The sequence below is a fragment of the Dipodomys merriami genome, unplaced genomic scaffold (assembly GCF_024711535.1).
Source record: "Dipodomys merriami isolate MVZ:Mamm:240054 unplaced genomic scaffold, mDipMer1.0.p SCAF_16, whole genome shotgun sequence".
NCBI lineage: Eukaryota > Metazoa > Chordata > Mammalia > Rodentia > Heteromyidae > Dipodomys > Dipodomys merriami.
In genome coordinates, this window is record NW_027202937.1 from 29,117,492 (window position 1) to 29,142,774 (window position 25,283).

At 43.6% G+C, this 25,283-nt stretch overlaps 2 protein-coding genes across 2 annotated transcripts; both read left to right on the plus strand.

Moving 5' to 3' along the window:
• The first annotated feature begins 4,238 nt into the window (after positions 1-4,238).
• Positions 4,239-4,532, plus strand: LOC138827877 (thioredoxin-like). The gene is given in 3 exon segments (XM_070023486.1): positions 4,239-4,364; positions 4,414-4,492; positions 4,495-4,532. Coding segments are annotated over 3 exon segments (243 nt in total).
• A 16,328-nt stretch (positions 4,533-20,860) lies between these two features.
• On the plus strand, positions 20,861-22,480 carry LOC138827713 (PRAME family member 8-like). The gene has a single exon (XM_070023326.1). It carries the CDS (start codon positions 20,861-20,863, stop codon positions 22,478-22,480), a length of 1,620 nt encoding a protein of 539 aa, XP_069879427.1.
• The last annotated feature ends 2,803 nt before the right edge of the window (positions 22,481-25,283 follow it).

Genomic DNA, 25,283 nt, shown 5'->3' on the forward strand with positions numbered 1-25,283 from the left:
TGGCCCGAATCTCTTCTCCAGAGGTATTGATCGACAGCCTACAGGGAGTCGCCATTCAGGGGTGACTGAAGAGCAGCCCTTGTTAATGGCCATTGACCTATCAAAAATGGTGCCCAGGATGATCTCCAAACCTCCCTGCTCTAGTGGGTCAGGAAGAGGAAAGAACAAGTCCAGCTGTGCTGAAGAAAGCTACAGATTCTCCAGAACTCCTTGTACAAAATCGACAAGAGTCTGCTGGTGCTGAGGCTGGACTCCATTCAGGAACTTGTCCTGAATGAATTAAACTGCTCTCCAGGAAAGATGCTCAACTTGGCTCCTTACCTGAGGAAGATGAAGAACTTTCACACCCTCTAATGCACCAAGTTTAGTTCTTAGGATTATGATTCCAATGACAAATCATGGTATTCCCGCAGTTTGAGGGCAGAGCTTGGGCAGCTGAAGCATCTCCAGGAGCTTCACATGCAATACCTCTTCTTCTTTGATGGAAACCTGCCCACTATCCTCAGGAGCCTGATACCTTTGAAGACCTTATCTCTGAATGAAATTTAGATGCTGGAAGCCGACTTTTGGATTCTGTCACAGTGTCCCTGCACCAGGCAGCTCAACCACCTGCATCTGAGGAATTTGATCCAGGACATCTTCAGGCCTGAGCCCCTGGAGCCCTGCTGCAGCCAATGAGTCCCTGGCCCTGGAGTTCTGTGACCTCACTGATGACAGGCTCTCTGCCATCCTGCCTGCTCTGATCCAGTGCTCCCACCTCAGCTTCTTCAGTTTCTATGGAAACAAAATCTCCATGGCCGCCCTGCAGAACCTCTTGAGGCACATGTCCAGGCTGCACCACTTGAGACTAGGGATCTATCCTGTCCCTCTAGAGAGCTACCATCTTTCTCAGGATCTGAAGCAAGGGTTCTACAGCCCTAGGAGATTTGCCCAGGTTCAGGCTGATCTGGCACAGGCATTGACAGATACAGCAACAACCCACAAGATCCAGATCTGTGTCAATTTGGATCCTTACTGGGAAGATGATTCGTGGGATTCAGCCTGCTAATTCTGTAGCATGGCGGCACCTGATGATCCCTGGGAGGTCACAGAGGAGGGTCGTCCTGGCCTTTCTGCTCTTCCTGTGTGTTCAGGTGCTTCTCTCCTGGAATCTTCTCGGCATCAGAAACAAAAGCCGGGAGAGAAGTGTATTCTCCAGGGGACATAAACTCCAAAGTTCAGTGTGGGTGGAAGAGAAAGGGAGTCTGGCCCTGAGCTTTTCAGGTAGCTCTGGAACCCCAGCAGTTCCTGAGTGCTTTGGGTATACATGTGTCCTGTGTACAGGAATCTGTCAAGAATCTGGAGTCAACTCAGCCTAGAAAGATCTGGAACACCATCTTGTGTTGTGGGGCAATCTCTTACTATCTAGAATGTACTGTACCATTCAATCAAAAATATTCAGAAAGGAAAGGCATGAGTAGGGAGAGATCATTTTGTGGCACCAGAGACTGAGAGTATTGCATATGGCTAGAATGCTAGCTACTCATCAAGTCTGAGATCTGAGGATCCCAGTTCAAATCCAGCCTGGGCAGGAAAGTCCGAGAGACTCTCATCTCGAGTGAACTTCCAAAAGAGCTACAAGTGGAGCTGTGGCTCCCAAAGCACAAGGCCAGCACCTACGTGCCAGAACTGGCACAAATGCACACACAAATAAACCCATGACCAAGGACAATCAAACATAAATCACTTTCTAGGGAAAAGGTATAGGGAAAGTACATCATCAAATACAAAATGAGATCCCATTCAAGCCAGGAGAATTCTTTCTACTTCTCCAACACATTTGGGGAGGAGAATGCTCAGTATTTAAAGCTGTACTGGTTGAGATTTGACTCAATGTGCCTTTGAAATTCAGATCACATTTCCTTTGCACTTCTAGAAGATTCACTTTGTGCCCAACCAGGCACAAACACACACACACACACACACACACACACACACACACACACACACACACACACACACACAAACAATCCACAACAAAAAGGGAAAAAACAATATTCACACCAGGTTCCAGTGTCTCATATCTGGAATTCTATTCAGGAGGCTGAGGTCTGGGATCTCAGTTGGAAGCCAGCCAGGCAGGAATGTGAGAGTATTATCTCCAAGAAACTCCTCAGAACACATTCTAGGACTCTTAGAATCCTAGCACGTCAAGAAGTCTGACATCTGATGGTCTCAGCTGAAACCCAAACTGGGCCAAAAATAGGTGAGAGTTTCTAGGATTCCATAATTAGTGTTGTGGCTCACATGATAGAGCCCTAGCCTTGACAAAAAGAAAGTCAGGTACAGTCCCCAGGCCCTGAGTTCAAGTCCCTGTTGAGTACAAAATAAAGGAAGGAGGAAACTAAGGGAGGAAGGTAGTCAGGGAAGAAAGGAGAGAAGAAGGTTCCATAAACCTGAGTCTACCCTCATGCTCCCACACAGTGTGGGGGTGACTTAGCCCACACCCAGGGCAGAAATCTGAATTCTCTTTAAGCCAGGACTGATCGACATTTCCAGGAAACTCTCAGTGTTCTAAAAGTATGTTGGGAGGAGGCCTTCAAACTCCCAATCATTTTGGGGTCTCACAGATTGGATTTTTGGGGCTCTCACAGGAAGTAAAAAAGGAAGGAAGGTAGGAAGGAAGGGAAAAGTGGGTGGGGGGAGAGAGGTAGGGAAGAAAAGAAAGGTAAACATAGAATGACCAGATATGTTGGTGGATGCTGTAAGTTGGGCTGCTGATCTTGTTGGGTCGTTTACAGTCTCTACCCATTGGGCCATCAGTGGGGATGTCTTGAAGAATTAAGGTACTAGGGTGGGATCTCTTTTGTGTTCAGTTTGTTACACATTTGAAAGAGAAGCCGGGCTGTGTCTGTGAGGCTTTGAGGGTTCATGTGTCCTGTGCAAACACCATCAAGAATTGGAGGGAATTCAGCCTGGAATGAACTGGAATATAATCTTGCTTTTCTAAATGATTATCAAACACCAAGTGCTGGGCAGTCTCTGACTGTCTACAATCAACTCCTCAGAAAAAGCCAGAAGTCCTATTGTGGTTTAAGTGGTAGAGTACTAGCTTTGACAAGCAGAAGCTAGGGAACAGCATCCAAGCTCAGAAGTAAAGTTGTATAACCGGCACAAAAAAGAAAGACAGAAGGAAAGAAGGAAGGAAGGTTGGCAGGAAGGAAAGGAGGGAGGAAGGAAGGAAGAATACAAGGAAGAAAAGTAAGAAAGAAAGAAGGAAGGGAAGAAGGAACGAAGTTACACAGGGAGGAAGCGAGGAAGGGAATGAGGAAAGCAAGCAGAGATAGAATTTCCAGGTTTCTTGATGGATGCTGTTATTTGGTCTGGCTGTTCTTTAGATGTTCTGCAGGCTCAGGGAAGTGGGAATGTCTTGAGGTGGTAGGGTATATTGAGGGGAGACTTTTTGTTTTCAGTCTTTTATACATATGAAAGAGAATCTAGCCTGTGCCTCTGAGGATTTGGGGGTACATGTGTCCTGTGCACACAACATCAGGACTCTAGAGAAAATTCAGCCTGGAAAGAATTGGAGCATGATCTTGTTTTTCTAAATGATTGTGTGTAAAACCCCCAAGTCATGGCCAGACCCTGACTGGCCATTTACTGTATGAATGATTCTATCAATTTAATTTGAAATAAATGTAAAGAGCATATAGAAATAGATCATTTGTCAGCACCATAGAATGAGAGAATTATTTCTGCCTAGAATTCTAGCTATTGAGGTAATCTGAGTTCTAAAGTCACAGTTCAAATGCAAGAATGTTCTGGAGAATGTCATCTCTAGTAAACTTCCCAAAAAGCCCAAAGTGTGGTTGTTTCTCAAGCAGTAATGTACTGGAACAGCACCCAGGGACAGCATCCTGGTCCTGAGTTTAAGGCCTCCAACTGGCAATGAAAACAAAACACAACAAACAAGAAAGCCACACCACTAACATCAGATAGATAGATAAATAGATAGATAGATAGATAGATAGATAGATAGATAGATAGATAGATAGATAGATAAGATTTTGGGGGAAAGGTAGGTGGGGGGAGGTTAGAATTTCAACTTCAAGTACCAAGTGGCCTCCCTTGAGGGCAAAAGAACTCTCTCATATCCCTCACATACTTGTGATAAGAATTCACAAGAGGAGCTCTGTCCTGCACCTTGGATCCAATTCTATCCTTTTTATAGTCATTCCAACTAATCCAAAACAGCCAAAATGGTGAAGCAGATGGACAGCAAGGATGCCGTTCAAGAAGCCTTGGACATTGCAGGAGATGAACGTCCTGTGGACCTTCCAATGATCAAGCCTTTCTTTCATGATCTCTCTGAAAAGTATCCAAGTGTGATGTTCCTCAAAATCGATGTTGATGACTGTCCGGATGTGGCTGCAGACTGAATTCAAATGCATGCCAACCTTCCAGTTTTTTTTTAAAAAAAAGGGTGAGAAGGTGTGAGAATTTTCTGGAGCTAGTAAGAAAAACTCAAAGCCACTATTAATGAATTAGTGTAATCACATTACCAGTCAGCTGCTTGAAAACATGGGTTTTTTTTAAATTTACAAAAGTATGAACTATGGAGACTATATATCCGACTGCTATCTCATTATAAATGACAGTAAAATACTAATTCTACCCTTTTTTTTAAAAAAGGAGAACTCTCAGTAGTTAAATCTGTAGTGGTTGAGATTTGATCAAACTTGCCTTGAGAAAGCAGGTCACACTTAATTTGTTCTTCTATAAGAACTATTCACCTTCTTTCCACCCAGACATAAAAAGAAAAAAAAAAGAGAAGGAAAAAAAATGAAAGATTCATATTGGGATCTGGTGGATCATGCCTGCAATTCTACAAATCAAAGCATGAGATCAGAGGATGGCAGTTCAAAACCAGGCTGGCAGGAAAGTCTGTGAGACTCTATCTTTAATTTATATATATATTGTATATCCATAATTTATATATAATTTTAAAAATTATATTGTGAGGTGGTGTGCAGAGGGATTACAGTGTCATGATTCAGATAATGAGTGCATTTCCTTTTGCACACTATCACACTCTCATGCATTCCCTTCTAAATTTTCCCCTCCCCACTCCATCCCCCCCAAGGTGTAAAGTTCATTTCCTACATAGTGTCTAGTGAGTATTCCTGCTGAATTGTTTCACTCTTTGTTCTACCATTTTATGTTCCCCCTTCCCCTCCCCATATCAGATCACTTCATATATAACACAAAGGGTACAAAAAAAGTAACAGTTACAAAAGGAAATAAGCCATTTGTTGGTGGGAAGAAGAACTATAAAGAGTATTTTTTTAAAAAGAAAGAAAAAAACCTCTCTTCTTTCTACTTCTTGGAGTTTTATTCAAGAAGGACCTTTTTACTTTTGTTTGGTTGTTGAACTTGAACTCAGGGCCTGAGCTTCATCCCTGAGCTCTTTTGGCTCAAGGCTAGCTCTCACCCACTGTGAGCCATGGTGCCATTTCAGGTTTTTGAGTGGTTTATTGGAAAAAAGAGTCTCCTGGGGACTTCTCTGCCCAGGCCAGCTTGGAAACCATCCTCAGATCTCAGCCACTTGAGTAGCTAGGATTACAGGTGTATGCCACCAATACCCACATTGATAATTCTATATGATCATAAGCACATAGCTATTGAGCCCCTGTGATCCTCTCCTAAGAATATCCTTTGTTCTCACTGTGTGAATATTTATAGTGTTGTTTAGTTCATTCTGTCCAAGTGTAAACATTTTTCTTTCACTATCCATTGGGTTTACTTGTAGATTTCTAGTCATATTCTAGTTACTACAAATGAGGGAAACCATGTAGCCTATGTCTCTCTGGGTCTGGCTTACTTAGCTAAGTATAATTTCTTTCCATTTTCATACGAATGGGGAAATGACATTCTTTCTCATGGAAGGATAGAATTCCAGGGTGTATATAAACCATATTTTCTATTCATCCAGTGAGGGGCATCATGGTTGATTCCATGTGTGGGAAATGATAATCAATGCTGCAGTGAACATAGTTGTGCTGGTGGCATTCATGTGGCCTAGTTTATGCCAAGACCATTGTTAAAGAGGTTATCTTTCTCCCTCCTCTTTCTTGGTTTTCTAGTTGGCTACATGTTTGTGATGTGTTGATTTCTGGGTCCCCTATTGTATTTTATTGATCCTCAGGCCTATTTTTGTGCCACTAACAAACTGACTGTATTACTAAGGCTTTGCTATAGAGTTGGAAGCTTGGTATTGAAATTCCTCCAGCCTTGTTCTTTTTGCTAAGGACTGCTTTTGCTATTTGAGATCTTCTATTATTCCATATGAATTTGGGGATTGCTTCTTCTATATCATTGAGGAAGGTTGTTGGGATTTTGATAGTATTGCATTGAATTTGGAGATAACTTTGGCAGTGTTGCCATATTCATGATGTTAATCCTCCCAATCCAAGAGCATGGGAGATTTTTCCATTTCCTTAAATCTGCATTAATTTCCTTTATTCACATTTTTAAAGTTTTCATCATAAAGGTTCTTCACATCTTTGGTTAAGGTAATTCTTAGGTGATTTTTTTGAGGCTATTATGAATAGAATTGCTTTTCTGATTTGTTTGCTCTTCTCATTGTGGCATACAGAAATGCTACTGGATTTTGTCGATTAATTTTTCACCTGGCCACTCGGTCAAACTTTCAGATCACTTGCAGTAACTTCAGTGAGGAATCTAAGGGATTCTTTTTTTGTTGTTGGTCGTGGGGCCTGAACTCTGGGCCTGGATGCTGTCCCTCAGCTCTTCAGCTCAAAGCTAACATTCTACCATTTGAGCCATAGTGCCACTTCCGGTTTTCTGTTGGTTTATTGGAGATAAGCGTATCATGGCTGGCTTTGAACCATGATCCTCAGGTCTCAGCCTCCTGAGTAGGTAGGATTACAGGCAAGAGCCATCCGCACCAGGCTGAAGGGGTTCTTTAAATACAGGATCATGTTATGGGCAAAGTGGGAGAGTTTTGCTTCTTTTCCATTTGTATTCCCTTTATGTTTGTCACTCACTGCTTTTCCTAAGAATTCCAGTACTGTATTGATAAGGAATGGAGAGGGGAATCTAAGGGGTTCTTTTGTTGTTGTTGGTTGTGGGACCTGAACTCTGGGTCTGGGCGCTGTCCCTCAGCTCTTCAGCTCAAGGCTAGAGCTCTACCACTTGAGCCACAGTACCACTTCTGGCTTTTTCTGCTTATGTGGTACTGAGGATTCGAACCCAGGGCCTCTTTCATGCAAGGCAAGCACTCTACCACTGAGCCACCTTCCCAGCCCTTGTTCCTAATTAAGTCTATTGCTGGGTCTAGGTTTGTTATATACAGCCCTTATTATATTGAGGAATACTCTATAGATTCCTACCTTCTCAGAGCTTTTATCATAAAGGGTTCTGCATTTATGAAGATCATCATGTGGTTCTTTTCCTTGCTCCTATTGATGTGCTGAATAACATTAGTTGGCTGGTGTATATTGAACCAGCTGTGCATCCCTGGAATGACCCCTGGGTCTAGCAGGCTCTTCTTTCGCATTGAAGAGATGGCATGTCCCAGTTGATTGATGGCATGTCCCATGTTGGATGGGGGGGAGGGCGGTGATTGACAGATTAAGCAAGTATCAATGCCAAGAGACCCTTTTTATTTCCAACTGAAGCAACAAAGTGATCAATAGAAATTGTTTTTAAGCTGGGCTTACCTGGAACTTATTACCAATAATAGTTAAGTGTGACCAATATATATTTGCAAGAGGAATTTAACCCTCTATGGGTGTGACTCTAAATGCTGCAGAGGATCAAATCTGTGATTTTAAAAAAAAAACTCAATAATGGTCATGATGAGAGTTTCAAAACAGCAACTGGTTTAAAAAAATCTAGTTAATTTTTACCTGAATGGTGTACTTTAGGATACTAATTTAAGTTGAAAATACCATTGACACTGTATCAAAGGTAGCTTACATACTTGTGAATCAGATAGTAGACAGCAAAAATTAACATTAGTAAGGAACCAAATCTGATGAGCTTCTTTGTAATATGAGTTTAAAACTGCCAATTTTTTCTTTATAGTGTGGATCCAGTTAAGTAGTTCCAATTGAAGCCAAAAAGCAAACATAAGCTGGGTGCCACTGTCTCGTGCCTGTAATCTTTGCTATTCAGGAGGTTAAAATCTGAGGGTCACAGTTTGCAGCCAGCCTGGGCAGGGAAGTCCTTAAGACTCTTCTCTCCAGGGGCTGGGGAGTTGGCTCAGTGGTAGAGTGCTTGCCTTGCATGCCCGAGGCCCTGGGTTCGATTCCTCAGCACCACATAAACAAAAAGAAAAAAGCTGAAGTGGTGCTGTGGCTCAAGTGGTAGAGCACTAGCCTTGAGCTGAAGAGCTGAGGGACAGCGCCCAGGCCCCACAACCGGAACCAAAAAAAAAAAAAGACTCTTCTCTCCAATAAACTACTCAAAAGTCACATTGTGGCTTGTTGCTGTTCACACAGCAAGACCTGGGAACGTAGTGTCTGGTAGGCAGAAAGGGGACTACACCATGTGGGTATGGACACAGTTTATTGGAACATCACATGCTTATATACAGCATGCAGGAGACATAAATGCAGTCAGGAGACATAAATCTTTAGTCAGGTAGCAGAGAGTTAATCTTAAACAGTTTTATGGGAGCACAGACAATGAGAGTTTAACTTTAAGTCAGTAAGCAGGAATAGCTAATCCTTGTCAACAAATGTGGAGCAGTTCCAGTGATCAAAGTTTGTAAAAGTAGGTAAAACACAAGTGAGTACACAAAGGGTGTCTGGAGGCATTGTTTTAACAAGGTTAACTTGGAGGAGCATGAATGGCAATTCCTGCAAACCTTCACTTGAGTCTGGCAGCTGGGCATCAGACCTTAGCCCTTACTTGAAAGAAGGGGTGTCTCCTTCTTCCCCCGAGGGAATGCATGCTGCCATGCACCCTCACAGCACACAGGAGCTCAGATGGAGTCACACAAGTGGATGCCTCTGACAGTGGCTCCAGTAATAGCATGCTCATGTTAAGCAAAAGCAGCTCAGAAACAGTGCCCAGGCCCAGAGTTCAAGCCCCAGGACCGGAAAAAAAAGCAAAAGAAAACAGAAGCACCTTAGTTTGGTAGAAAAGACTTTTTTCTCACAGTATAATGACAATTCTCATGCATTAAAATGAGATTATTTTGAACATGTTCTCTCTCTCTCTCTCTCTTTCTCTGTCTCTCTCTCTTTCTCTGTCTCTCTCTCTCTCTCTCTCTCTCTCTCACACACACACACACACACACACACACACACACACATACACACACACACACTTGTGCATGAAAGTTTTTAGTCATGCTTCGGTTTTAAAATGAAAGTCTGCCATAAGTTTTCTGGAATTTTGGTGGCAAAGACATTTCCCCCCCACTGTATGCTAGAACCACATGGTTAATGCTAGAACAGCAAATGCTTAAAAACAAACACTTTTGGCCAACAAACAAACTGAATTTAACAGAATCACCATGCTTACACATGGGCTGGCTGGGCTGGTTTCAAACCATAATCCCCAAATCCTAGCTTCCTGAATAGCTGAAATTATAGAGGTGAGCCACTGGCACCCAGCTTCCATCCAGATTTGAAAGACTCAGCCTAGAGGAGACAATTGATAAAAGAAATAGAACTTGCAAAGACCACACTAAAGCTACCAGCACAACTATGTTTATTGCAGCATTATTTACCATAGCTAAGATATGGAACCAACCCAGAAGCCCCTCAGTAGATGAATGGATCAAGAAAATGTGGTATATATACACAATGGAATTCTATGCCTCCATCAGAAAGAATGACATTGCCCCATTTGTTAGGAAATGGAAAGGCTTGGAAAAAATTATATTAAGTGAAGTAAGCCAGGCCCAAAGAAACATAGGTCCCATGGTTTCCCTTATTTGCAATATCTAGTATAGGTATGAGTCAAGCGGAAAAGGTCAGATAATGTGATGTTAGGAAAACGAACCCTTAAATATGTATTTTAATGTTTTCGTTTCTTTCATGCATGTGTTTCTAACGCATTTATAAGATTATTTCTTTGTTGCTTTGTATGTCCCTCCCCCACAGTGTAACCCCCGCTTTCACTTTATTTGATGTCAGTATAACAAGTGGAGGAGATGGGGACAAACAAGTCGTTCAAGGATTCAGGTGGACCTGTTGCAACAAGGAGAATTACAAAATGTCATGTCAAAGCAAGCTTTACAATGTCGGTGTGTGGGGGGGAGGGGGTATGATTGGGTGGGGGGGAGGGGGAGGCTGGGAAGGGAGGTGAAGGGTAAACAAAGGAGGAGGCTGCAATGCTTGGTAAGAAATGTATGCATTATCCTGCCAATGTAATTGTAACCCCTCTGTACAGTATGCTCTCAAATAAAATAAAATTAAATTAAAAAAAAAAGAAATAGAACTTGCAGACGAGAACTCAGAGAGCAGACTAATGTTTCATTTTCCATGAAACCTAGATCTGATTTGACCATTGGTTGTCTATATTGTGATGGATCTTTGATTAATATGTTTCTGTATGGCATTATGCTCAACACACAGATGTGTAGAGTAAAATGTCCTAGATTTGTTCAACACATCAAAACCTCACTAAAAAAGAGATTTTTCCCTGCTGTGCTGAAGAAAATTCCTGTTTCTGAGTTCAACTCATTAATGGAGGATGGTGTTAAACTCTGTATGCTTTCTGGAATAATCATGTCCACGTTGTTAAGACTGATATTTTGACTTAGAAACTCTGGCTTTCTTCCAATAACAGATGCCTTCAAGTTATGGGAATCAAAATATATACAGCAAAGCTACAGGACTCCAATTAATGGCCTGAAATAGACTACCACAGACTAGGACCCATTAGAACTAGTGAAGATATAATTACATTGGAATACTGAAATGCTGCTTTTGTGTTACATAATCAGACAAGTTCATTTCCATAGGATTAAGAACATGTGTGTGTGTGTGTGTGTGTGTGTGTGTGTGTGTGTGTGTGTGTGTGTGTGTGTGTGTGTGTGTGTGTGTGTATGCATGCATACGCACATGTCCAGTCCTGGACTCAGGGCCTGTCTCAGGGCCTGAGCATCTTTTTCTCAAGGCTATCACTACCATTTTGAACCACAGCACCACTTCAGTTTTCTGATGGCTCATTGGAGATAAGAGTCTCGCAGACTTTCCTGCCAGAGCTGGCTTTGAACTGTGATCCTCAGTTCTCAGCCTCCTGAATAGCTAGGATTATAGGTATGAGCCACGGGCACCTGGGGGAGAGGAGAGAGGGAGAAAGTGTTAAGAATGTTATAGCTTGGCTGGGCACCGGTGGCTCATGCCTGTAATCCTAGCTGCTGAAGAGGCTGAGGATCACAGTTCAAAGCCATCCCAGGCAGAAAAGTCCGAGAGACTCTTATCTCCAATAAACCACTAGAAAACCGGAAGTGGTGCTGTGGCTCAAGCCGTAAAGCGCTTGCCTTGAGCTGAAGAGCGCAGGATTAGTGCCCAAGCCCAGAGTTCAAGCCCCACAACCGACAAAAAAAAAAGAGAATGTTCTAGCTGGATCCACAAGCCACTTCCTTACTATCCACGTGCAGGGGTTCTCACCGGCAGTCCTGCCTTGCAGGTGTTACTGGTAACAAGAGGCAGACACCCACTTATGTCCTTTCTTCCCTGTTCTTTGCTAAGTTGCTTGAATGCTTTTCTTTTAGATGACCTCAGTAGAAGTGAAAGCAATCACATCCTGTCATAAAAGTTATTCAGTCTTTCATCAAAGACACCCTGCCATGAACCAGAAGCACATTTCCTATAGGATAAGTTATTCCCATTATCTGTCTCTTCTAAACAGGGATGAGAAGGGAGCAGCGGTCTCTTGAATCCAAGTGATCCTTAACACTTTCCTGTTCCTCTTCCATCCTCCAGATTTAGATGTTTACCTCACTATTTCAAGATCTGATATTATTGTTTTATACTCCCTAAAGGATGCAACATTCAGGAAGGGGGTGTTTGTGAACAAATGGCCACTTAATATATCCAGGAGGGAAAAAGAGAACCCACCCTTCATGTAAACTCCGCACTGGAATGATGCCCTTTGTTAACCTAAAACAGTGGAGGATCCAGCCAGCCTTGTTCCTGATCCTTGGATCATCTTGGGAAACATTCACATAGATGTCATGTGACTTCTTGGACTTACAAGAGTATTTAGTAGTATCAGACCACTTTATGACATCTTTCGTGTCCCATATGGGGCCTCCACTGCAACCTCTTTCATCTACCTGTAAATGAATCCAAGTTTCAGCCTCATACGGCCTCCTAGCCATCCTACTGCAGCGTATACCCTAGTTCTGGAAAGTATTACCCAAATTCTTCACATATGTCTCATCTGATTATCCATGTCTTCGGATATATCTCAGGAGAGTATTTCAATGGTTGTATTAATAAGAGACATAAAGTCAGACAGAATCTCAGCAACAGAGAATCTTGTAGGCCAATCAAGAAGAGCTGCAGCCTACGCTTCCAGACTCCAGGAAGCTGTTTAAAGCCCAAGGCTTCAGAAAACAGTTGAGAGCATTTAAACAGATGTTGCTGGCTTTCCCCTCTGTCCTTCCTACTCCACCTGTCTTTGCCAACAGCTGGAAGACAGTTTTCAAGGATGACTTGATTAAGGTTATGCTCAACAGCACTGCATCTTAGTTTCTCCATTTTCCTGTGTTTTGTCTGTTCCTACTCATCCTCCTCTCATCCTTTTGTTTAGCTCTAGGGAACCAGAACAAATATTGGGAAAATCCTCTGGTTTTGTCAGAACCAGGGGATGGCTGCATAATGGGGCTCAAATGCTTGGCTCATAAATGGAGAAGTGCTTGTTGACTTATTTTGGTAGATGTAGCAGACATCTAATGTGTTATCCAAAATGTACTTTACCGTGCATGGTTGCTTTAAAACACAGAATTGGGTCCAGCTGAGTTCTGTATTTTTGTGATTATTTAATCTATAATCTTTGCTTCAGAAACAATAGTCACGTACAAATTTCTGATTGATCTTCTTGCAGAAAGACTGATGGATGAAAGTATGATGGGTTTGATCTTTATAGGAAATCATCATTTATGGAGATATTTCTCCAGACTTTGTAGACGTGTTAAAATAAATGCTTCCACTGTGCATTTAACCACAGAATACTTCTGGGCTTCTGGATTATATTTCCCATCAAAAGCCACTGGGAGTACATTTCTCCTCACTTGTGTCAGATGTCAGGCTATGGCTCTCAAAACACATCAGAAACAGGCACTGGTGGCTCACATCTGTAATCCTAGCTACTCATGACGCTAAGATCTGAGGATCAGAGTACCAAGCCAGGCAGGACAAAAAAAAATGGAGAGATTCTTAACTCCAATTAACCAGCAAAAGTACAGAGAGAAAGCCATGGCTGAAGTGGTTGAGCACCAGCTATGAGCAAAGAAAGCTGAATGAGACTATGAGGCCTTGGGTTCAAGTGCCAGTACTGGCATACACATTCACAAAAAGGGAAACATTTTCAATATAAACTATAATTTTATGCAGTCACTTAATTTATATTTTTCCTGATTTTTTTCCATTTACCAGAGATGGATTATTACTTTAATTTTTTTGTCAACATTGCTTTGACAAAAACTGATTACTATATTTTCCGATTACCATCCTCACACTGAGAGTAGAGACCGAGGAGCAATCAGTGATGATGTTCCCTAAATGCTTCTATGCAGTAATCTGGGACTCAGCTACAGACAAGCCCTGTGATGTGCACCTACCAATGGATAGTTGTCTATGTAGAAGAGGGAGGTGTGGTTTTCTCCTTTTTCCAGGTGTGTTTGGCTGTTAGAATTTCAACTGTTTCTTGCCACATGGTGAGAATTCTAAGTGTTGTTTTATTCTTTATTTCCTGCTGTTGATATTCATTGTTAAATTGAAAACATGGTATAATTCAGATATATAATATAAACTACATTCATGGAACTTGAGGAAAGTTGGCACTCGGTCTACCAAAACATCATATTAAGGTTAGAAATAGCATAATTTTCATTCTTCAAATAAATAAATGAGCTTGTTGAAGGCATGTGATTTGCCCAATGATAGCATCTAAGACCAGGTTTCTTTACCAGATTTCCATTGATTGATTGTGCTGACACTAGGACTTGAACTCAGGGCCTGGGTGCTGTCCCTTAGCTTTTTTTTTGAACTATGGTTGCATTTCTGGCTTCTTTTTGGTGGCTCATTAGAGAGAGTTCCACAAACTATCCTGTTCTGGCTAGCTTTGAACCTCAATCTTCAGAGCTCAGCCTCCTCAGTGACAGGTCTGCTCTGGAAAGGTAGGGCAGACTCCTCCCCACCTCTTGGCTAATTCTCCACCTAGTACCTGTGTCATCTAGATAACTGGAAGACCTGGTGGCAGTCACCTCCCTTTCCAAGGTCACATCTTGGGCCATCCCCACCATGCCTCCCAAGGGACTGAGGAAGGGTCCTAGGCCCTGAGGTCACATCCACATCCAGTGTGGCCATACCTTCCCTCACCTGGCCACACCTTCTTCCCACCCCCTTCCCTACTTAAACCCAGGGAAGACCCCAGCTCCAGCCTTCTGCCTGTGCACCTCCACTATGCATAGTGGGGCAGCAGTTTGGTAAGTAAACTTCTCTTTCCTGCCTGAATACTGCATGGTGTTCTCTTTATTTCCTACCTAATTAAACCTTCCTATTTAATTTACCTTACATATGGTGCCGTGACCCAGGAGGAGTTTTTGAGTCAGGAATGACACAATTCCCTTCACTTTATTCTATTCCTGACAATCCTGATGAGCCAGAACCAGGAGGTCAATAGAAATATGACGCTTGCCCATCTACTGTCCATACCTATCTACCTTCTAACTGGACAGGAATTTACATTCTTGCCTTTGTTACCTGTCTACTGCAGCAAGGAGAGGGTGGTGTCAGCCGGCCCTTTGAGGATGAATCTATCAGAGCCTTGCTCCACTTTTGCACAGTTAACCCTGGAACAGTGGCTTTATACAAAGGAAAGACGTCTCTGAGCCTGTTCTGCAGAAAATGGGAGGAAACAGAGTGATGGTGCCTTTTAGATAATATAATGCAGATAGTGCTGGTGAATTTCAGAGATGGTGGTTTCAAGCTCCACACTACAAACTTCCCACAGAAGCAAGCTCATTTGAGAAACCTCCAGCTAGGGAAAGTTATATAGGCTTAAAGCTAGCAAGAGGGGAAAGGGTTCAAGTCAGTGAAAGTTGAAGGAATAAAGAACATGAATAAACTCCATAGTAGATCTCACTAAAGAGATCTCATTAAAGAGGTGAAGAGCCGGCTGCCAGTGGCTCATATCTGTAATCCTAGCAACACAGGAAGCTGAGACTGGAGAATTATGGTTCAAAGCCAGACAGAGTAAGAAAGTCCATGAGACTCTTATCTCCAGTTAATCACAAGAAAAGCAGGAAGTGAAGCTGTGGCTCAAGTAGTAGAGTGCTAGCCTTGAACAAAAGAAGCTCAGGAACAGCACCCAGACCCTGAGTTCAAGCCCCAGGACCAGCACATAAAACCACTACCAACAAAAGCAGGAGGTAAAGAACATGGATAAACCCTATAGTAGATCTCATTAAAGCAACTTTGCTAAAGCCAAAGTAGCTATAGGTGGGCAGAGGGAAAAATGAAGAGGATAGGACCAATGGTTGACATCATTAAGCCTAACTTAATCAACAATGTTGGTGAGTGCCTGGTCACAGTAGTAGCACCAGTGTAGTCACATTTTCTTATAGCACTTTGGGCTTTCAAAGCCTTGTGCTCACATTCCATCCCCAAAGCCACATTATGAGATAGCCATCATCTGTATTTTTTGGATCAGTAAGGTAACTAGTTCATTTCAAGCCTCCTGTTGCGTTAGTCAGCTTTCCATTACTATGACAAAATACTTGAAACATGCAACTTTAAGGAGAAAGGTCGCATTTTGGCTTCTAGTTTCAGAGACTTCAGTCAATTGTAGCTTGGCCCTGTTGCTTTGGGCCTGTGGTGAGGCAGAACACTGTGGTGACAATGCATGAAAAAGGAGGCCTGTTCACCTTACAGAAGCCACAAAACAAACAGAGAAAAGAAGGCCCAACGGTACTGGTCGCTCCCTCCTGTGATCCTAGCTTCTAAGGAGGCTGAGATCTGAGGATTGTGGTTCAAAGCCAGCCTGGGCAGGAAAGTCTGTGAGACTCTTATCTCCAATTAACCACCAGGAAACTTGAAGTGGTGCTGTGGCTCAAGTCGTAGAGCTCTTGCCTTGAGCTGAAGAGCTGAGGGGCAGGGCCCAGGCCCAGAGTTCAAACCCATAACTGTGCTTCCAAAGGAAGGCCCTAGGCTGGGATCCTCTAAGCTCCTGTAAGAACACTCCCAATGACCTAACTTCCTTGTTTTTTTGTCTGTCATGGGGTTTGAACTCTAGACCTGGGCACTGCCCCTGAGCTCCTCAGCTCAAGGCCAGCACTCTACCTCTTGAGCCACAGCACCACTTCTGGTTTACTGATGGTTAATTGAAGATAAGAGTCTCATGGATTTTCCTGCCTGGGCTAGCTTTGAACCATTATTCTCAGATCTCAGCCCCTGGAGTAGCTAGTGAGCCACCAATGCCCGGCTCCACCTCTTAAAGGCCGCTACCATCTCTCAATTGTGCTATCATAAGGACTAAACCTTCAACACAAGGGCCATTTGGGGACACTTAACCAGACCATAGTCTGGTTTAGGGAGTTTTGGAACTAGGGGATGCAGCATTATGTTGCCTCAATATTCTCACTACATCACACGAAAGTATGTCAGCCTTTATCAGCTCCCTCTGCTTTCATAATGATAAAATAACAAAGATCCATTTCTATTTATGCAAATCAAGAGAATCAAGCTAACTGAAAATAATACTCAACATGTACTAAGTCCTTATTATGTGTCAGGTTTCATGTGAAATTTTCCAGTATTATCTCCTTTGGTTTGTAGCATAGTCCACAATTCCACATTTTCTAAGTTGGGAAACAGGCTTGGAGAGGCCAGGAAGGTTTTGTAAAACTGCACAACTACAAAGTGTCCCAGCCTAAGCGTTGGTGGTATAGTGGTGAGCATAGCTGCCTTCCAAGCCTGAGTTCTCACACAGCCAGGCTAACTCCAGCCTGCTCTTCATCTGTCCTCCTGGTTACATCCACATAGGATGGTTCCAAGCTTCAAGTTCAGCCAGGGGTACGTCAGTGAGGGGCATCTTAGTGAAGCCCCGTGTACAGCTCCTTCAGTGTTGTCATTTCCCAGATTTTACTGAGTTCTTTTCATGGGTAGGAACTTGGCTAAGGTTGAGGAGGAAAACTTTCTCAAAAGATGCCTCTGCTCTGAGAACTCTAAGGATAATGAAGACGTGTGCTTGTTATTCACATCAAGTGCCACGGCAAAGGATTGTGGGGAGGCCTGAGTACAAGCAGCAGCATCAGGTGCTTGTTTCTGGAGACAAAGACATTGCAGCCACAGGGCAGCATGAATTGGAGCAGCACACAGAGCCCTCACCCTTATAGGGGTCCTTGGAGATGTTTTTATCTCTTAAAGTTGAAGAAAAAAACCTTTTACGTCAAATGATGTATCTTAGTGTATAACTACCATTTTGTCTTTGTACCTATGTAACTATAAAATAGAATTTATATAAGTACATATATGTATATATATGCATATATATATGTACACACACGTATACAAAGTAAGCCCCTTACATCATACATTTATTTTCAGCCCCTTCTTCATCATAAATTTACTCAACAACAGATTGAGGCTGGGTGTCTCATGCCTGTAATCCTAGATACTCATGAGGCTGAGACCTGAGGATTACAGTTGGAAGCCTAATTTGTCTAGACAAATTAGTTTCGTGAGACGGTTATCTCTAACCAGCAAAATGCCAGAAGTGGAGTTGTGGTTCAAGTGTTAGAGAGCCAGCCTTGAAGAAAAAGGTGAAGTGAAGAGGCAAGGTCCTCACATTCACACAATAAAAATGGACATGTGAAAATAATTGAGGGAAAATTTACGACTATCTTAAACATATATAGGCTTTTTTTCTTGTTATCCCTGGAAAATACAGAATACTAGCTAGCTACTTATATATGTTTATATTATAGAAGGTATTATAAGTAATCTAGGGATTGAAAGCACATGGAAGGGTGTCTTTAGTACAATACAATACAAATAAGTTGCAACATTCTATACTGGACTTTAGCATCCACTTTGAATATCTAGGGCCTACTTTGTGTGTGTGCGTGTGTGTGTGTACGTATAAGAAGCCAGGAAAGGAGCAATGCCTAGGTCCCATGAGAGACCTAATGTTTAGCGGATTGTGGTGATCAATTGAAAGGCAAAATGTAGGATAGGATTCCCTTCTGGGCCATGTGACATGACACAGACAGTCGGGAGCTTCCCTTGTAGGCAGCTGAAAGACAACATATAAATAGTTATTTCCAGCGCTGGGAATATGGCTTAGTGGTAGAGTGCTTGCCTAGCAAGCATGAATCCCTGGGTTCAGTTCCTTAGCACCACATAAACAGAAAAACCCAGAAGTGGCCCTGTGACTCAAGTGGTAGAGTGCTAGCCTTGAGCAAAAGAAGTTAAGGGACAGTGCGCAGGCCCTGAGTTCTAGCCCCAGGACTGGTTAAAAAAAATAAAAGTTATTTTCAGGGGCCGGGAGCTGTGGGCTCATGCCCGTACTCTTAGCTATTCGGGAAGCTGAGAACTCAGGATTGCCATGCAGAATTTGCTGAGCTACCAGTCCCTGGCCACTTCTGCCCTAGAAGATCTGCCAGTGCTGCTGTTCCCTTTGCATGCCTGGGATAACACAGAGATGCTGAAGGCCTGGCCCTTCTCCTGCCTCCCCCGGGGGACCTGGCCAAGTCACCAGACCTGGAAACCTTCAAGGTTCTCCTGGATGGGCTCTATCTGATACTTCCCAAAAAGGAAACTCCAAGTGCTCGATCTGCAGAATGAGTATCCCCAGATCAAAATACGGGGGTGCCCCTCCATGGCCCGAATCTCTTCTCCAGAGTTTCTGACTGACAGACCCACAGGGAGTCGCTGTTCAGGGATGACTGAAGAGCAGCCCTTGTTGATGGCCATTGATCTGACCATCAAAAATGGAGCCCAGGATGATCTCCAAACCTACCTGCTCCACTGCGCCAAGGAGAGGAAAGTTACAGATTCTCCAGAACTCCTTGTACAAAATCAATGAGACTCTACTGGTGGTGAGGCTGGACTCCATCCAGGAACTTGTCCTGAATGAATTAAACTGCTCTTTTGGAACAATGATCAAATGGGCTCATTACCTAAGGCAGGTGAAGAACCTTCACATCCTCAAATGCATCAAGTTTAGTTTCTATCACTGATCTACTTCCTTTGAAACAGACTTATATCTCTGTAGTTTGGGGATACAGCTGGGCTTTCCATAGCAGCTTCAGGAGCTTCATGTGAATGAAGTTTTCCACTTTGATGGAAACCTGCTCACTATCCTCAGGAGCCTGAAGATTTTGTCTCTTAATGAAATTTGGATTCAGGAAGCCAACCTTTGGATTCTGTCACAGTGTCCCTGCACCAGACAGCTCAGCCACCTGCATCTGAGGAATTTGGTCCAGGACATCTTCATGCCTGAGCCCCTGGGAGTGTTCTGACAATATGTGGGAAGGAAGTCTATCAAACTCCCCATCACTTTGGGGTCTCACAGCTTGGAATGTTGCCCACTCACAAGAAGGAAGGAAGGAAGGAAGGAAGGAAGGAAGGAAAGGGGAGGTTAGAGGGTAGGAGAGAGGGGGAAAAAGAGGGAAGGAAAAGAAAGGTAGACATAAATGACCAGATATGATGGTGGATGCTGTAAGTTGGGCTGGCTGATCTTGGGTTGTTTGTAGGTGCAGGCCATCAGACAATCAGTGGGAATGTCTTGAGAAATTAAGGTGCTTGGGTAGGATCTCTTTTGTGTTCAGTTTGTTATACATTTGAAAGAGAAGCCAGGCTGTGTCAGTGAGGTTTTGGGGGTTCATGTGGTGCAAACACCATCAAGAATCTGCAGTGAATTCAGCCTGGAAAGAACTGGAATATTATCTTGCTTTTCTAAATGATTATCAAACACCCAAGTGCTGGGCAGACCCTGATTGTCAACAATCAACTCCACAGAAAGTCAGAAGTAGTACTGTGGTTCAAGTAGTACAGAATTAGCCTTGACAAACAGAAGTTACAGAAGGTAGGGGACAGCATCCAGGCTCAGAGTTAAAGTTGTAGGGCCAGTAAAAAAAAAAAAAAAGAGAGAAGGAAGGAAGGCAGGAAGGAAGGAAGGAAGGAAGGAAGGAAGGAAGGAAGGAAGGAAGGAAGGAAGGAAGGAAGGAAGTAGGAGGGAAGGAGGGAGGGAGGGACGGAGGGAGGCAGGGAGGGAGGGAGGGAGGCAGGGAGGGAGGGAGGGAGGGAGGGAAAGAAGTACAGAAACAAATTTCCTGAAGATTTTGTGGAGGTTAGAAAATTGAGCTGGATGCTCATGTTGGGTCCCTTGCTGGCTCAGCCAATGGAACACCTGTGGGAATGTCTGGAGGGATTTCTGTAGATGGATGGGAAGTCTTTCTGGTGCATTGTGTTTTACATTTCAAAGAGGAGCTGGGCTGTGTGGGTCACACCTTTAACCCTATCACTTTTTGGTGTACTCCATTGAGTGGATTCTTCTCAAGGGCAATACCCAAGCAAGGTGTGATCTGAGAGGCTCAGAAATCCCATCAGAAGCTGCACTCTGATTGGAACATCTGCAATGGAGAGGGTGGGGTTGGGGTATAAAGATGCCCAGGGATCAGAGAAGAGCACCAGAGTCCCAGAGCCTGCAGTCAGTGCCTGGCCCTGCTGGGATTCCTAGAGCTGCCCCACACTTGCTCCAGGACTCCTCCCTCAAGATGAGCATCAGGACTCCACCCTCACTCCAGCATCTGGCCATGCAGAGTCTGCTGAGCTACCAGGCCCTGGCCACATCTGCCCTGGAGGATCTGCCAGTGCTGCTGTTCCCTTCGCTCTTCCAGGAGGCCTATGCCAGGGGCCACACAGACGTGCTCAAGGCCATGGTGCAGGCCTGGCCCTTCTCCTGCCTCCCCCTGGGGGACCTGGCCAAGTCACCAGACCTGGAAACCTTCAAGGCTATTCTGGTTGGGCTGGACCTGATACTTGCCAACAAGGAGCGCCCTCATGGGGTGAAACTGCAAGTGCTAGATCTGCGGAAGGAGCACCCAGATATCTGGACACAGGGCTACCCCTCCATGGTCCGAATCTTTCCTTCAGGAGTTCTGATTGACAGACCCACAGGAAGTCGCCGCTCAGGGATGACTGAAGAGCAGCCCTTCTTGATTGCCATTGACCTGACCATCAAAAATGGAGCCCAGGATGATCTCCAAGCCTACCTGCTCCAGTGGGCCAGGAAGAAGAAGGAAAGAGTACAGCTGTGCTCGAGAAAGCTACAGATTCTCCAGAGCTCCTTGTCCAAAGTCTACGAGACTCTGCTGGTGGTGAGTCTGGACTCCATCCAGGAACTTGTCCTGAATGAAGTAAGCTGCTCTGTTAAAATGATTTTCAAGTTGGCTCCTTACCTCAGGCAGATGGAAAACCTTCACATCCTCAAATGCACCAAGGTTAGGCCCTCTCACCAATATACTCAATTTGAAGAATGGATTCATCTCCACTTCTTCTGGGCACAGCTGAGGCACCTACAGCACCTGCAGGAGCTTCATGTGCATGACGTCTTCTTCTCTGATGGAAACCTGCCCACTATCCTGAGGAGACTGACGCCTTTGAAGACCTTGTCTCTGAATGAAGTTAGGATGCAGGATGCCAACCTTGGTTTTCTGGCTCAGTGTCCCTGCACCAAGCAACTCAAGCACCTGCGTCTGAGGAATTTGGTCCTCAACACCTTCAGGCCTGAACGACTGAGAGCCCTGCTGCATCCAGTGACCAGCACCCTGGAGTCCCTGGCCCTGGAGTTCTGTGACTTCACTGATGACAGGCTCTCTGCCATCCTGCCTGCTCTGATCCAGTGCTTCCACCTCAGCTTCTTCAGTTTCTATGGAAACAAAATCTCCATGGCCGCCCTGCAGAAGCTCTTGAGGCACATGTCCAGGCTGCACCACTTGAGACTAGGGATCTATCCTGCCCCTCTGGAGAGCTACCATCTTTCTCGGGATCTGAAGCAAGTGCTCTACAGCCCTAGGAGATTTGCCCAGGTTCAGGCTGATCTGGCACAGGCACTGACACACATGAAGACAACCCACAAGGTCCAGATCTGTGTCAATAAGGATAGTAACTGGAGCAAGAAATATTTTTCCGACTCAGACTGTGAATTCTATATCCTGTGGCCTGATGGCTCCTGGGTGAAAACAAGGAAGGGTAGTGCAAGACTTTCTGCTCTTGCCGTGTAATCAGGCAACTCTCTCCTAGAATCTCTTCTTGGCATCAGAAACAAAAGCCAGGAGAGAAGTACATTGTCCAAGGGACATAAGCTCCAAAGTTCACTGTGGGTGGATGACACAGGGAGTCTGGTCCTGAGATTTCCAGTTCAGTGGTAGCTCTGGAACCCCAGCAGTCTCTGAGCGCTTTGGAGATACATGTGCCCTGTGCATGCACCATCAGGATTCTGGAGTCAAGTTAGCCTGGAAACATGTGCAACACCATTTGTGTTTCTAACGGTTGTAAGCAAACTTCTAAGTTGTGGGGCAATCTCTATCTAGAATGTACTGTATTACTCAATCAAAAATAAAAAGAATGGAAACCCATGGTACTGTGAGATCATTTTGTGGCACCAGAGACTGAGAGTATTGCGAATGGCTAGAATGCTAGCTACTCAGCAAGTCTGAGATCTGAGGATCCCAGTTCAATGCCAACCTGGGCATGAAAGTCCTTGAGACAATCATCTCAAGTGTACTTCCCAAAGAGCTACAAGTGGAGCTCTGGTCCAATAGGAAAGTTCTGGCATTGAGCACAAAAGCACAAGGCCAGCACCTCGGTGCTAGACCTGGCACAAAGGCACAGACCATCAAACACATACCCTAGATCAATCAGACATACATCATATTCTGGGGAAAAGATGTAAGGGAAAATGCCACATCAAATATCAAATATCATATTCTAGCCAAGAGAAATCTTTCTAGATCTCAAACCTATTTGGGGAAGAGAATGCTCTGTAGAAAAGCTATAGTGGAGGACATGGAAAGACCTCCCATGCTCTTGGATAGGCAGACTTAATATAGTGAAAATGGTAATACTGCCAAAATTAATATACAAATTCAATGCAATTCCTATTAAAACCTCAATGACATACAGCACTGAGATACAGAAAACAGTCCAAAAATTCATATGGAACAATAAAAGACCTAGAATAGCCAAAACAATTCTAGGGAATAAAGACAACATGGGAGGGATATCCATGCCGAACTTCAAACTCTACTATAGAGCTATAATAACAAAGATAGCATGGTACTGGCACAAATAAAGACCGGAAGACCAATGGAACAGAATAGAAGATCCAGAAATAAATCCACAGGCCTACGATCAGCTGATATTTGACAAAGGAGTCAAAAACATACAATGGAAGAAAAACAGCCTCTTCAACCACTGGTGCTGGGAAAACTGGGCGGCCACATGCAGAAAACTAAAAGTGGACCCCAGCCTATCACCATGCACCAACATCAACTCAAAATGGATTAAAGACTTTCACATTAAACCTGAATCTCTGAAACTACTGCAGGACAGAGTAGGAGAGACACTTGAACTAATAGGCACAGGAAGGAACTTCCTGAACAGAGTCCCAGGGTCACAACAAATTGGAGAGAGGCTCAGCAAATGGGACTACCTTAAAATAAAAAGCTTCTGCACAGCTAAATCTATCACCACCAAGCTAGAAAGACAAACAACTAATTGGAATAAAATATTTACCAGCAATATATCAGACAAGGGGTTAACATCCAATATATAAAGAGAATTCAAGAAACTAATCTCCCCCAAACCTAACAAACCAATTACTAAATGGGCAAGGGAACTAAAGAGGGACTTCTCAGATGAAGAAATAAAAATGGCAAAGAAACACATGAGAAAATGTTCATCATCCCTGGTGGTGAAGGAAATGTAAATAAAGACAACTCTGAGATACTACCTTACCCCAGTCAGAAGTGTCCCACATCCACAAATCAGCCAACAACAAATGCTGGAGGGGATGTGGAGAAAGAGGAACCCTATTACACTGCTGGTGGGAATGTACACTTATACAACCACTTTGGAAAGCAGGCTGGAGGGTCCTTAGAAAGTTAAAGATTGACCTCCTTTACAACCCAGTCATACCACTTCTAGGCATCTACCCTGAACAACAGGAACCAATATTCAAGGACACATGCACCTCCATGTTTATTGCAGCACTGTTCACAATAGCTAGGATATGGAAACAACCCAGATACCCCACCACAGATGAATGGATCCAAAAATTGTATCTACACACAATGGAATACTATGCAGCCATTAGAAATGACAAAATGATGGCATTTGCAGGGGAATGGATGGAGCTAGAAGAAATCATGTTGAGCGAGGTAAGCCAAGAGCAAAGAGACAAACTTTACATGGTCTCCCTGATAAGTGGATGTTAAATCCAAAATGTTAGGTGATATGACAAAATTAACAGGACTTAAGAAACAAAGAACTTCCACTCATCTGGTCGAACCACTACTAAATATCCCCATGCTGCTGATCACATGTATGGTGTATATGTGTACACCCTTATATGTTATAGACTGTGATAGACAATTTGCTCCAGGAAAGTTAGAATGAGCTTGTGACTTTAAATGAGCATCATTATTCCACAATACTGTGAAATTTGGGAAATTATGTAATCACTTAATCACAATAAAAATAAAACCAGCACCGGAAAACTAGAAGTGGCGCGATGGCTCAAGTAGTAGAGCATGAGCCTTGAGCTGAATTGCTCAGGGACAGCTCCCAGGCCAAGTGCTCAAGCCCCACGACTGCCCAAAAAAGAGAGAGAGAGAGAGACAGAGAGAGAGAGAGAGAGAGAGAGAGAGAGAGAGAGAGAGAGAGAGAGAGAGAGAGAGAGAGAGAGAGATCTTTCATGAGATTTTTTCTAACATATTTATAAGATTATGTCTTTGTTGCCTTGTATGTCCCTCCCCCATGGTACAACACCTGATTTCACTATATATGATGTTGGTATATGTGGAG